This window comes from Notamacropus eugenii, chromosome 1 (genome assembly GCF_028372415.1).
Source record: "Notamacropus eugenii isolate mMacEug1 chromosome 1, mMacEug1.pri_v2, whole genome shotgun sequence".
Classification (NCBI taxonomy): Eukaryota; Metazoa; Chordata; class Mammalia; order Diprotodontia; family Macropodidae; genus Notamacropus; species Notamacropus eugenii.
Genome location: NC_092872.1, coordinates 530,243,139 through 530,258,006, shown reverse-complemented (window position 1 = coordinate 530,258,006; position 14,868 = coordinate 530,243,139). Strand labels below are relative to the sequence as shown.

General features: G+C 39.7%; 1 protein-coding gene across 4 annotated transcripts in view; it reads right to left on the bottom strand.

The window, feature by feature from the left end:
• PLB1 (phospholipase B1) overlaps positions 1-14,868 on the bottom strand; it is a 227,650-nt gene that overhangs the window by 25,825 nt on the left and 186,957 nt on the right. For all 4 annotated transcript variants that reach the window (XM_072634072.1, XM_072634073.1, XM_072634074.1 and 1 more), the window contains 3 exons: positions 14,438-14,489; positions 13,261-13,341; positions 6,714-6,779 (listed from right to left, as the gene is read on the bottom strand). In XM_072634072.1, the coding sequence (XP_072490173.1) occupies positions 6,714-6,779; positions 13,261-13,341; positions 14,438-14,489 (199 nt within the window). The remainder of the gene's footprint in view (positions 1-6,713; positions 6,780-13,260; positions 13,342-14,437; positions 14,490-14,868) is intronic.

Below are 14,868 nucleotides of genomic sequence, written 5' to 3'. Positions count from 1 at the left end.
ATTACAGTAGCTATTGTTTTCCTTTGTACTTGAAGAAGATCAAACAACACCTTGATGGTGGGGTCAAGGTACAGCGTGTTTGACTGTGGCTTATCAGACCAATATTAACTCATAAGTCTCTACTACAGGTCGGGCATCCATGGTCCATTTGAACATTTGGGATGGAGATGTCTCTATATTTGCCTGTCTCATATTTCCTTTATAGTAAATCTAAATTAGAATGGTGAAATGGAAAGTCTGTGGGACCATGTGGAAGAGATACTTTGTGGTAGTATTAAAAATTGAGTCATTCTGGAGGACAATCTATTAATAGGTAACAAGGGGAATACAATTGTTTATGTTCTTTGAGTTGATAATGATTTTTGAGGATAAATCTCAAAGAAACAATTGAGCAACCACGCAATGTATGCATGTGCCAACATTCACAAAGATTGGAAAAGAATTTGGTGGGACTATTTAGAATAGTTGAATATTTATTGATTTTGCCCTTATAAAATTGCTTATGTTCATATATCATCACCATCCTCATCACTGAATTTGTAGAGGACTCATAATATTAGGTCATTCTGACTCAATTTCCTTACCTCTTAGTGTCTAACTCATGGCAGTGGTAAAATGCCTTTCTGAGTATCTCTTCCCCAGCTCCTCACCTAACTTCAGTGAGTGAGCTCTTTCCTACAGACTTTACTGGCTTGCTATCTATTACTCTGAGCATGTGTGAATAGAGGAAAAACTAATTATAACTCCATAGTGCTTCCTTTACAGTCTCTAACATGAGATATGCAAGGAACTCTTCTCTGCCTTTGCCTATGCCGTGTCTGATGCCTGGAGTGCCCTCCCTTTTTCTCTTTGCCAATTTCTTCTTCTCCTCCAGACCAATAAAAACAGCACTAAATGCCTGCTACATGAGTCATTGTCCTAGATCTCTTTGTGGATGTAAAGATGAGTAAGATAGTTTCTACCCCCAAGGAAGCTACTTCACTCTAAGATATGTGATTACTCTTGGAATCTTTACCAGGAAATCTACCTCATAAGTAAGAATCTTCATCTCAAAGCTCACATAGCACTTTGTTTTGCATCTTGGTGCATTTATTATATGCATTAATAATATTATTAATAATATTAATTATTATTAATTAATAATAGTTATTATATGCATTACAGCTATCTTCATTGATGTCTTATTCCTCTGCAGCAGCTCCTTGAGGGCAAGGACTATGTTTCATTAAAATTTGTATCTCCTCCCAATGTTTAGCAGAGTAGTTAATAAATATTTGTTATATTATCTTCCTGTCCATCTCTTTTTCATTCCAGTCATCTGTCATTTGCATCTGCTCCCTTTAGTCTTCCCAATCCTCCCTGTCAAATCACTCTTTTTCATTTTCATGGCCCTGGCCTCATGCTTTTTGTACAGAGGAGTCTGGTAGCTTGGGTTAGTACGCTATTTAAGCCTGGTCTAGGGTGCTTTGGGAGGAATGGTCCAGGTAAGGTTACAAGATACTACTAAAAATATATTAAGTTTTTCAACAGCAGCAGCAACAATTGATTACTCCCCCAAAGCATCAGTTGTGTTCCAAATGACATCACTTCAATTTTTCAAAGAAGATTCCTCTCTCTTCTTGATTTGTTGACTCCAAAAATACATTTGCTTTGGGTGACCTTAAAAGTTCTCCTCCAAATGGCTGTCTCCCATTCTTATGTTAGTATCATATGGGATTCCTTGATGTAGGTATATATATATATATATATATATATATATATTTCACATACACACATACACACACACACACCCCCCCCCCCCCAAAAATCACTTTTTTCAATCATCCATGATTATCAATAACAAGTCAGGCATAAAACAAGGAGAAGCCTACTCATGAAAGGTGTTTGCTACTGTCCTGGCAAATGTATAGCATGGAACACAAGTCCAACAAAGATCTCTCCTATGCAGCCACTCCTTCCAGCATCACAGATCTCAACTCAGCCATGACGTCTCACCCTGCACAACTCTTGTCTTCCATTTCTTCCCATAAATCCTCTGTAGGACTGGACCCTGATGAGCTGGAAGAAGGCTTCCTCTATACAGATCCAGTGCAGCTCTGTAGTCTTCTGCCCATTTGTCATCCCTCATTTTCCTTACACAATCAGTCCCTCCCTGTTCTAGGTCTAACACCTCTCTGTGTGCAAATCATTGTGGGTAATATATTACAACCAGTTTATGGTCACTGTCCACCCAGGATTCTTTAGGATTCTTACAATTCTGATTCTTCAGAGATTGTCATATTCCATAATTTGCAGCCATCTACTATCATGGGAAGAATATGGATATTGAAAAAGATGGGTTTTTGTTTCAGGAAGTAGCTTAAGGTTGTCAAAAGGACTGCACAATTTCCCATATGCAATCTAACCTATCATCTTCCTACCCTACAAAACTCATTATCCATCTGTAGTGTTTTTCCAAGAGTCAGAGGTATTTAGGGTTAGGGTTATATGTACCGAAGAACTAGTTCTACTGGCTGTCCATCCAACTGTATATTAAAGTCCATATAATAAGCATCCACTTGGTTTTTCCCATGTTAATGGCTAAGATGAACTCTCTGAGAGATTTCCTGTAGAAATCTTCCTGAGAAGACTTGGAAACATTTTAGGATTTGCTACAATCAATATTACAAATAGAGAAAATCTGGAGGTTCTCATCTATAGGTATCTCATCTCATCTGAACCCATATTAAATTAGTATTCCATGCTGAACTTTTGCCAGGAGAGTGGTAAACACTTCATATGAACATACGTCTCCTTGTTTTATGCCTGACATAATTAATAATAGTGGATTGTTGAACAAAGCAGTCTCTGTTGTTATATATTTTAAGGAATCCCTTATGATACCAACACATGAATGGAAGATGGTTTTGCAGAGGAGAGCCTTTCAGGTGAAATTTTGGTCAACTAAATCAAACACATTTTTACAGTCAAAAAACAATGAGTACAATAAATGAGTTCTTGTATTCTCTATATCTTTCAGTCATTTGTGTGACGATAAAGAGGTATTGTCCTAGAGATTATCATTTAAGAAAACCTGACTATTCCCTTTTCATTAAAGATACTATTTTTTGGACCAGGTGGCTGTGTTACCTCTCAGTAACTGCTAAGATTCTGGGCACAAAAAATCTCTTCCTACTCCCAGATCATTGTACATGCTTGATTGTGCCACCTTGGAGGAACTGAGATCTTACAGATTCCCAGAGTATATCCTACTCTTGACAAAGGACCCAAAAGTCAAGTAACTGGTTGGGAAAATGCCCCAAAAAGGGGAAAAAATAAGACTATAGAAGGTTACTTTCTTGGTTTCCTTTCAGATGAGGAAGAACAATGCTTGCCATTGACGTAAAAGTCAAGGCTTGTGTATCCCAAACATCCAAAATAAATATTCAATGGTCTTAGGCCATGGAAGAACTCAAAAAGGATTTTGAAAAGCAAGTAAGAGAGGTGGAGGAAAAACTGGGAAGAGAAATGAGAGAGATGCAAGAAAAGCATGAAAAGTGGGTCAACACCTTGCTAAAAGAGACCCAAAAAAATGCTGAGGAAAATAACACCTTTAAAAATAGGCTAACTCAATTGACAAAAGAGGTTCAAAAAGCCAATGAGGAGAAGAATGCTTTAAAAAGCAGAATTAGCCAAATAGAAAAGGAGGTTCAAAAGCTCACCGAAGAAAATAGTTCTTTAAAAATTAGAATGGAACAGATGGAGGCTAATGACTTTATGAGAAACCAAGAAATCACAAAACAAAACCAAAAGAATGGAAAATGGAAGATAATGTGAAATATCTCTTTGGAAAAATAACTGACCTGGAAAATAGATCCAGGAGAGACAATTTAAAAATTATGGGACTACCTGAAAGCCATGATCAAAAAAAGAGCCTAGACATCATCTTTCATGAAATTATCAAGGAAAACTGCCCTGATATTCTAGAACCAGGGGGTAAAATAAATATTGAAAGAATCCACCAATCACCTCCTGAAAGAGATCCAAAAAGAGAAACTCCTAGGAACATTGTGGCCAAATTCCAGAGTTTCCTGGTCAAGGAGAAAATATTGCAAGCAGCCAGAAAGAAACAATTCAAGTACTGTGGAAATACAATCAGGATAACACAAGATCTAGCAGTTTCTACATTAACGGATAGAAAAGCATGGAATATTACATTGCAGAAGTCAAAGGAACTAGGACTAAAACCAAGAAACACCTATCCAGCAAAACTGAGTAAAATACCTCAGGGGGAAAAATGGTCTTTTAATGAAATAGAGGACTTTCAAGCATTCTTGATGAAAAGACCAGAGCTGAAAAGAAAATTTGACTTTCAAACACAAGAATCAAGAGAAGCATGAAAAGGTAAGCAGCAAAGAGAAATCATAAGGGACTTACTAAAGTTGAACTATTTACATTCCTACATGGAAAGACAATATTTTTAACTCTTGAAACTTTTCAGTACCTGGGTAGTTGGTGGAATTACATACATACATACACACATACACACTCACACAGAGACAGAGAGCACAGAGTGAATGGAATAGGAGGAGATCATATCTTAAAAAAATGAAATTAAGGGGTGAGAGAGAAATATATTGGGAGGAGAAAGGGAGAAATGGAATGAGGCAAATTATGTCTCATAAAAGAGGCAAGTAAATGACTTTTCAGTGGAGGGAAAAGTGGGGAGGTGAGAGAAAAAACATGAAGCTTACTCTCATCACAATCGACTAAAGGAAGGAATAAAATGCACACTCATTTCGGTATGAAAACCTATCTTACAATACAGGAGAGTGGGGGAGAAGGGGTTAAACAGGTTGGGGGGGGGATGATGGAAAGAAGGGCAATGGAAGGAGGGAGCAATTAGAAATCAACACTCTTGGGGAGGGACAGGATCAAAAGAGAGAGCAGAAGAAATGGGGGGCAGGATAGGATGGAGGGAAATATAGCTAGTCTTATACAACACAACTACTATGGAAGTCATTTGCAAAACTACACAGATATGGCCTATATTGAACTGCTTGCCTTCCCAAAGGGAATGGGTGGGGAGGGAGGGAGGAAGAGAAGTTGAAACTCAAAGTTTTAGGAACAACTATTGAGTATTGTTCTTGCAACTAGGATATGAGAAATACAGGTAATGGGGTATAGAAAGTTATCTTGCCCTACAGGACAAAAGAGAAGATGGGGATAAGGGAAGGGAGGGATGTTAGAAGGGAGGGCAGATTGGTGATAGGGGTAATTAGAATGCTCGGTGTTTGGGGGTGGGGGGAGGGGAGAAATGGGGAGAAAATTTGGAACTCAAAATTTTGTGGAAATGAATGTTGAAAACTTAAATAAATAAATTAAAATAATAAATGTTTTTTTAAAAAGATACTATTTTATTTTACAAAATTAAATCATTTCTAAAGGAATTTATAAAGATTTTTTAAAAGATCTGTGAGTGGGCAGTTTTTTATGTTCTCTCAATCATCTATTTTGATAGTAATCCCTATCCTCCACATTCCTGTTGCACTTGGCTATCATGTCTCTCCACCTAGTGAGGAAATAAATTGTTGGTTGATGTGATTTCTGAGCTTTTATGTCCTCCTCACTACAGTACTTGCTTTATATCAGTTAAACTTCCTCAAGCAATGGTGATGGTCTATGTGGATCATGGATGTAGAGTTGGAAGAAATCTAAGAAGTCATCAAGTCCACTTTCCTCTTCATGTGGAAACTGTTTAAGTGAATTGTCCAAGGTCACATGGGTACTAAGTGACAGAGGTGGGATTTAACCCAAGACCTCTGACTCTTGAGGTAGTGCTTCTTCAAAACCAAAATTGCTCTTTCTTCTGAACCAAACAATGTGCTGGCTAATTTTTGGCATCTACACCTTATCTGAATAGGCCAGATCAAAGCTGTTTTAACACCTTTGCAACTACATACCTTCCTCTACTTTGAGGTTGCTTTTGACCTTTCCTCTAACAAATTGATGGCTTGATTGTACACAGGTAGCTGACATGGAAATGACTTCTACAATGGTAACCAGTCATTTCCTGTCTATTAAAATATAGTTAATTTCCTTATTTTTGCATTCTCTTCTCAAAGCAAGTATTCATTAAATATAAGCATTTGGCCTCCTTTGTTTCTTGACTCTGATCCATTATTTCCCAGCATACTTTTTGATGTCCTGGCCTATGTTCACTTTTGCCTCCAAATTACCAAGTAGTCAATGAGACAAACACAAATCCTTAGACTTGGAAGTTTCCTCCAATGATGAAATTTGTGAACCATTGAAGCCTGCCCATCTAGGGTGATTATGGTCCATTTCCTTTTAGCAGTTCGCTCTGAGAGAGTAAGGAAGAGAAAAGGGAGGATTCACTTAATATACTGGAGGCCTTCCTCACTTCACCTTGACACTGTGAGAGAATTAGTGCAGCTGCCGGCCATCAGCCTAATCTATCACCTTTATCATATAACCAGCCCATCTTCTCATCCTATCATATAGCTCCTCAGTGGTGTAAGGAAATAGTCATGGGAGCATAGCTTACTATGTACAGAGACATTGGTTATAACTGGGTTCTCTTGTCTTAACTTTCTCATGTCATAGACTCCTTTGGCAAACTGATAAAGTCTATAGTTCCTTTCTAAGAAGAATGTTTCTAAATGCATAAAATAAAATACATGGGATTACAGGAAACAAACATCACTTTTTACCTCTTTGTAGAAGATGTCCAGTGCTTGTTGGATGGACTGCATATAATTTTTCACTGAGTGGGACTCCTGCAGGGAAAGAGATAGAGAGGTTGTCTGTTAGATGTTCATTATTTATGAGAAAGAAAAGAGAAAGACCCAAGTTCTCTAAGATATCTAGACTCAATGCTATGTGATGCAGGGCAATTCAAAGGAATGCATGACTTGGGTTTTAGAAAGAGGACACCAAGTTCTCATTAGGTTTGGATTCAGAAGTCTTGGACTCAGAGTGTGTGTTCAATAAATATTTGTTGCTTGATTCAGTAAATATCCCTCCCACTGCTCTTGGGGTCAGGAGGTGTCACGTCATTAGGTGATCAGGTAAGGACAGAAGAAGGCTATAGATTTGTGGGGACTAGGAGTGAATTTTGTGGAAAGAGAGAAAAAAACCAGCTTCCACAAGGGTAGGAGAACCCTTCTGCAATATTCTCCACAATTTTCTAGCGCTCATTGTGAACAAGACCTAGTCACCTTTTCCATCACCTTTGTGTGTGTGTGGCTCTGGTTTGTCCTTCATTCTTGAAGAAGACCATGACATCAGGAAGATGATGCCATGATATGTAAGTGAATTGGATTTAAGTAAGGGAAGGCTGTGCAAAGTCACCAGTCTCACTTTCTCCTCCAGAGCCATCTGGGTCCAATGGTCAGATACAGAACAAATGGAGATTGCCCAGCTTCATCACCTTCACTTACTCTAAGATTAACCAGGAAGAGGGACCATTCACACATGTAGTGAAGTGGGGCAGGAGATAAAAAAGAGACTGAACAGATACCAATCTGCTTTCTAGTGGGCAGGACCTGGCAAGGAAGTATTCCAAGTAGTTGCTATTACTTCAGAAAAGGGCATTTGGGTACACTGCTTGTTTGTAGGTGCTAGAGCTGGCTCTTTTCCTGAAAGTAGGTCTGATCCTTTTGTATCCCTAAATTCATCTTGGTATAACTACAGAGAAGGCTCCATCTTCTTCTTTCTCCACTCCTCCAACACTTCCTAGGGCCTGCTAGAACCAGGGACCAAAGGAATGAGGAGACAAGAGTGGGATCTGAGGCTCTCTAGTGACAAGGGTCTTCAAGGGAAAGACAAAACCAAATCTGAGATCTGGGTTGAATGGGCTAGGGAATGAAATATTGCTTACTTAAGGAATTAAACCCTTCCTTCAAACTGGTTTGGGCTAAGTTCCCACCTACTGGTGGCAGCATTGGAGTGTTTTTCATAAATGCTAAGGAACTAGGATTAGAGTTTAATACACTCTGGTGGTGTTCCTTAGTCATTAGTCACACTTTGCTAATGTAAGCAGTAAAGCCAAACAGGTGTCTTCAGGAACTTAGAACATAGGGTCATATATTTCGGGTTAGAAGGTGCAATAGAGGGCCCCTCATTCAGTCTCTTTATTTTATAGGTACTTAAGTGATTATATACTTTGTCATTCAAACCGAGGTTCTCTGATACCAAGACCAGGCTCCTTCCACTGCTACCCAGAGTAACTGGGTGACACATTATGGTCAAAGACCTAGATGTCTGTACAAAATATCTGTGCACTTTCCTTCATTCATTGTTCATTCAGCAAGCATTTATTAAGTACCTACTATATATGCCACAAATCCCAAGAGGCCTTCTCCTGATCTTTCTAGCTGCTAGTGTCTCCTCTTCCCCCTCTGAAACTACTTTACACATTTTTTGTGTCTCCTTATCCATGTACATGTTGCATCTTGCTTTAAAAGGCAAGCTTCTTGAAGGAAGGTACCATTTAATCCCCTAGAACAATGCTTCTCACATAGTAGGCGATTCATACGTAAGGGAGATTGGATGTGATTCTTGCTTTCCCTTAATCTCTCTTCTCCATTGATGTAGTAATAGGATGTAGTCATATACCATAAGGTTTTAAGATATTAACAAATTGTAACACCCTCAAATCCCTTTATGAGGTATGAACACCACTCTGAGTTAAGAAGGGAGCAACTTGATTGAGCAAACAAATTAGCCATGCCTTTGGGGATTTTCAATAGTTAAGACCTGGATGAGTTTCAACAATTTGAGAGTGGGAGAGATTGCAAGCTGGGATTTGCTTGTAGAAGGGGGAGGGAAGTGAGAGGGAATTTCTCCAGGCCATGAAGCTTTGAAGGGGAGTTCCTGGGCCAAGAAGAGACATTGAAGACATTGTTTCCCCATCCCCCTGGTGGGGAAAGAGATAAAACACTGAAGACAGAATGAAGAAAGAAAAAGTCACCCATGAGAAGTATTGTCAAAGAGCATAATTTCTGGCAGTACACTCTTGAATCCTGAGAATAGTTGTCTCTCTAGGGATCTAAATTGTGAGTTTGAATATAAGTTGAGGGATGACTTTAGAAGGGGGTGCTGCACATAAATGCTTTTTGATTGATAAGAACATTCCCTGCCCTCCAGAAACTAATATTCTCCTGATAAGAAACATGTACATTTCCAGGTGCTACATGGAGAAACTGGAATCATTAGAACTGCAGCATCTCATAGTTGGAAAGAAACTCAGAGATTATCTAGTCTAATCTAAACCTCCCCACCAACCCTAAAGGACTTGTATAGTCTAACTGAACTCCAATAATCTTGGGTGAATGGCGATGATGGAATTTGCAGAACTTCTTGTACCTACTAGATGATTAATTAATTTTTATTGAACTGAATTTGTAAATTGGAAAGGGCTTTCAAAAACTAAAAGCTGCATACAAACATTGAGGATGATACAGGCTTTTTACAAATGACGACTAATGATGTGGCTCTTCTTTGTGACCAGCCACATACTAGTTACTCCTTTCAGATACCCCCCTCCTCCCTTCCTTTTCCATTTAGATAAATACAGGCAGGCAGCCCCCTACTTGCCAAAGGGAAAAGTAAGCCAAATCTTACAATTCAACTCAACAAACATTCAGTAAGCGCTCACTATGTGTAAGGTACAGTGCTAGCGCTAGATATACAAAGACAGCTCCTTCCCCTTTACTCTTTTCCAAAACCAGAATAGTTCCTGCCTTCAAGAAGTTTACATTTTACTGTCATTTTTAAGTCAACTGTTAGGAAATTCAAACACACTTTCCTATAGAAACAATGTTATTCGGGGAAGGTAGGTTTCCAGGCCTCCATTGAAAAAGCCTATGTAACTCAGAATGGGTTTGAAATATTATACAGTTTTAAAATCCCAGACCTGCAATTTCAGTGGCATAGAGAAGCTCTCTCTACCAATACAGAACAGCATCTGTTCTCCATTATGGTGACAGAGTTGCCCAGAGTCAGTAACCAGCATGTGTCAGGGCTGGGATCTGAATTCCAGCTTTCCTGATTCCAGGGTCAGTCCTCTCTATCCACTACACCAGGCTGTCTCTGATGGGCTGGTTCTCTCGGTAGGAGCACCAGGAGATAGGGACTCTTTCTGAACACTGGAATGGGGGAGACCTGAAGTAGATATCTTTCCTATTGGCCTAATTGTAGTTTGCTAGACATTACATGTCACCATTTCTTTCTGTGCATTTTTATATGTTATTCCCCATGCCTAGAATATGCTCCCTCTTGGAATCCCTTCTTCCCTCTAAGACTCAGTCCAAATGTCGCCTCCTATACAGGGCCCTTCCTGATTTTGCCAGTTCTTAGCATACTCTCTCCCCAAATGCCTTTGCATTTATTTTATATGTTGGTGTTGAGTTGTTTCAATTCTGTCTGACCCCATTTGGGATTTTCTTGGTGGAGATCCTGGAGTGGTTTGTCTTTTCCTTCTCCAGCTCATTTTGCAGATAAGGAAACTGCGGCAAACAGGGTTAAGTGACTTGCCCAGGGTCACATAGCTAGTAAGTATCTAAGGTCAAATTTGAACTTAGGTCCAATGCTCTACCCACTGGACCACCTTGCTGCCCCAATCTATACATTAAGATATTTTATGTGTATTATATATTACACATATCATATATTTACACATTATGTAGGTTACACGTATTACATACTTCACATATACTTACATTTATTATATTTTCATATATTTATGTTATGTTTTACATATATCTACATGTATTGTAAAAATTGAATATTTTACATACATTTGCATATATTATGTACAATTTATTTTGCAAATAGTGTATATTTACTGTCTGTGGGTAAGGTCTGGCTCTTTTGTATGTGAAGCTTGGTTGCCGAAAGGGGCAGTGAAAGAGCATTTGTATAAGGAAAATTGACCAAATCCACTTGGGAATAAACACAGTCTCTCAGGTAAAATGTTGAGGAGAGAGGCATACAGTGTTCTATGAAGCAACTGGAGAACTTCCCCTTAAAATTCAGTGCTTCTTAAATTGTGAGTCATGACCCCATATGGGACAATGACCCCTATTTGACAACAGAAAAAGGTTTCTGAATGTGCAATGACCAAAAATTAATTCGAAATCAAATGTGTAATGAATCCGAGGTGTTTCTGGCAGCACTTGCTCATGCTGCATCGCACAACTTCTCTGCAGCCTTGGTTCTGAACACAAAACATGTGCACTTTGTACTGCACGTGCCCTCAGGTCACACAATGCCAGCACAGTGGAAAAAGTTTAGATGAATGTATGGAGAGGACCTGTTTGAAGGCAGGGTAGTGACTGAAGTTAAGGGGTTTCAGGTCATTGTGAGCCATTAGTTCTTCTACATTGTACTGTTTTTTAGTTTTAAAAGTTATAAATTATGGATAAAATTATTAATCAAATAACTGACCAAGAATTATGGAAAGATTTTATAAGGACTGGTGGTTCATACTTCACAGAAACGCTTATGAGTTTTACCTGATAAGGTAAAGATGAATCATTGATCACCAGGAGGCTCTGATTTGAGGCATTAGAAACTGTAAAGATGTCAGAGAAGAAGCTATAGGAAGAGAAAAACAGAAGAAAAAGCAAGAGAGTAAGCTGAGCAAGTGGGGAGTCACGATGAGGCAGGAGCATGGAAGGCTTCAGGTGAGAACAGCTGACTCTTCAGCTGCTTTGCTGGGGACTTACTGATTACAAGAGAAGGATAGCTTGTTGATTGGCTAGAGATAGGCTGGAGGAAATGCTGGAAGAAACTCACTGGAATACAGTTAAATCCTGGTTATCCAAAGAGCAACTGGGGGCTTATTGCTCTCTCCAAGGTCATCTATAAACTACAAGAGGGGAAACCTTTCAGGGGTGCCTGTGTTGCCCTCTACTGACTTTTATGGTTTGAAAGGGAGAGATAAAAGGAGAAAGATTGACTTTGTGTTGAATTTTGCTATGAGCTGTGCTCTGCTGTGATAGGATGCTTGGAAAGGATAAAGCAACATCTCCTGCTACCTGAGGAGCCTAGAAGTTCCCTGGCTGAAAGGAATTGTTGGTCAATACAATAACATAACACTTTCTCCATGACCTCTTAAGGGTGGCAACGAGTGAAAAGAGTTTGTTACTGCTTCATCGGCTCAAGAGCACAAGAGGAATGACTGCTCAGCAGGAAAGTAGTAAGAACCAGAAAGAAAACATCCAACAGAGAGTCTTCCTTGTGTGGTATAGATTATTCCTGAAGAGACCAAGGACATCAAGGCCAGTTAGTCTAGAATTGTGAGTTGCCTCAGGCACATGAGTTTCCTCACTCATGTGCTTCCTTATTATGGGTCTGTAAATGTACACTTATTCTTCTCTGTAGATGTTGTACCTATTGGTGGAAAGCATGACCTAGGTTTATGGGTAGAGTGTGATGTTTTGATTAATCTTCTGTTAGCTTTCTATTGAGCAACTATTATGTTCAATTATGATTGCTTTTGCCTTCTGATGATTAAATGTCACAATTATTCCTTCTTCTACCTTGTCATTTGGTAGATATTTTATATTTGAGAATTAATGGCATCATGGTAACTGATTTGGGATGAGTGAATACACTGGTGGGGCTCAGGAGCTATAGTAGTGAATAGAAGGACTTTATCTATCCCACACCAGGGTTAATTCTGGGATGCTGAGAGTTTGAGTGGTAGCAGAATGGTGGTTGCCCCTCTCTCAGAGCTGCGCAATTGCTACTTTGAATGTAGGTTGGGTGAACTAACCAGGCCACAGACTGAAGGTAGAGAAATCCACATAAGTGTTCTTCTCTGGCCCCAGGTAGGAAGCAAGCTCCTCTCACAGGCAAGAGCTACTCCTTTTTTCTCTTTCTACATCTAGTGTCTAGACCAGCATCTGCCATTAATAGGCACCCAGTATATGCTTGTTGAGTAGAAGTGAATATCCTAGGCATCAGTACTGACTCTTTACATCAGTGTAAGAAAATGCACCTTTTTATGCCTTTACATCTCCAAATGGTAAAGATACCTTTCTAGGGAAACATTTCTCAGCAGTTCTAAACTGGAGACAGAGGACTGGATATTTAGAGAATACAGGAGACCAAGAATTGAATTACTTATTTCTAAATGGAGTATTTGTACATCTGGGAATGATTAGTGGAGCTATAGTTTTATAAGGGAGGGGAGTCAGGGAGAATTAGGTACCAAGGACTCCTTGGCCTTGGATTTGAGCTAGTGCTTACCGGGTTTTCACAGTAGTGACAAAGGTCATTGCTTCCAACAAAGAGGGTGATCAGCTTCCAGTCTTGTTCCAGGTTGATTTCCTGAGGAGATGGAAGACTCAGAGGTTTAGAACTCAGGGATGTTGGGGGGCCTACAATGGTGACATCTGGAGGCAAACCCTAGCAGGTTCACCTCCACTTTTCACTTTAGATTAAGTTCCAGGGAAGGACTTGCTCTTCTTTGGACAAATCCTGAAGTGAACAATGAGAGGAAACTCAGAATTTATTGCTTCACCATGATTCACTGAGACTAAGCACCACAAAGTCAGTGTTATGGTGCATGTGCATATATAAGGGGAGAGAGGAACAGACTTTATGCTGAAATTCCCTTCTGAAAGCTGCAGCTGGTGAACAGTGAGGCAGCTTCTGGGTTCAGGGACTTTCCTTGAACTTACAAGCCTTAAGTGGACAGAGGTGATCCAAGGTCTCACAACTGGTATGATATTGGGGCTAAACAGGGAAGATGAAAAAGGTGAACAGACAAGCCAACCTTCCAAGAGGTCTCTTGAAGAAGAGAGAGTAAGCCAAGAGAGGGAAGGAGCTGGCACTTGTATAAGACAAATTGAGGCAGAGAGGAAACCTCCTGGGTTCTAGTGCTTGAGAAGACTCATTGATATCTTTCAGCAGAGCTGGAAGACTTATTCCCCATTTAGCTGTCTCCATAACAGAAGCTTTGCTGCTATTATCAGGAGCTAAATTCCAAAAAATAAGTCATGGAGAAAAAAATGTGCCTGTAAGGTTTCAGGGGACAGGGCTGAGGGGGTGGGGGGAGAGGAGCATGGAATGAGAATTCTATTTTTAGAATGTAGCCTTTACATAACAGATCTGAAAGAAGCAAAATCATGATTAAGGTGGGCAACAGCTAAAGTTCAGGGCCAGAGAGACAGTCCTTCACCAATCTCACCGTTTCACTGTCTGTACTCTCTCTTCCCCTAAAGATACACAACCTCCAAAGGTTAGACTCATAAGGAAGGGAAGCAAAGTGTCCAACATGTTCTGGGGAAGGTTTTGCTTTTCTTGTTCCCTGTCTATTCCCTGAGAGATGCAGAAGGTAAAGTTGGGGGAGAATCCCATGCCCTTTCCTAACCTAAGTCGTCTCCATACCTTCCTAATGATGACCCCAAAGACAGACACTCACCAAGCTGTTCTTCATCCTGTTAACCAGTTCACGAGCCTGGCTTGGCATATCCCTATTCAGGCAGAGAAACAAGTACAGCTCAGACGAGGTTCAGAAACAAGTTTCTCAAGTCAACACTACCTTGGAAAGGTGAGGTCAGTCCAAAGACTTATTGCTCAAGTCATCATCCCTGAAACTTTCCAGGCAAAAACACACTTTCCTGGTTACCAATCCCCATCTCTTCCTATTAGGATGTAAGCTCCTTAAGGGCAGCCATCTTGCTTTCATATTTGTATTTCTAGTGTATAACAGTTTTTTTTAACATAGTAAATGCTTAATAAATGCTTTTTCAATTTTTTTTTATTCCCTCATTCCTCATACACTGCATTCTACCTTGGCTTTGCATAGTTTATATCCCACTCCTGTGATGCTCTACCTACTTACTTTTTAGG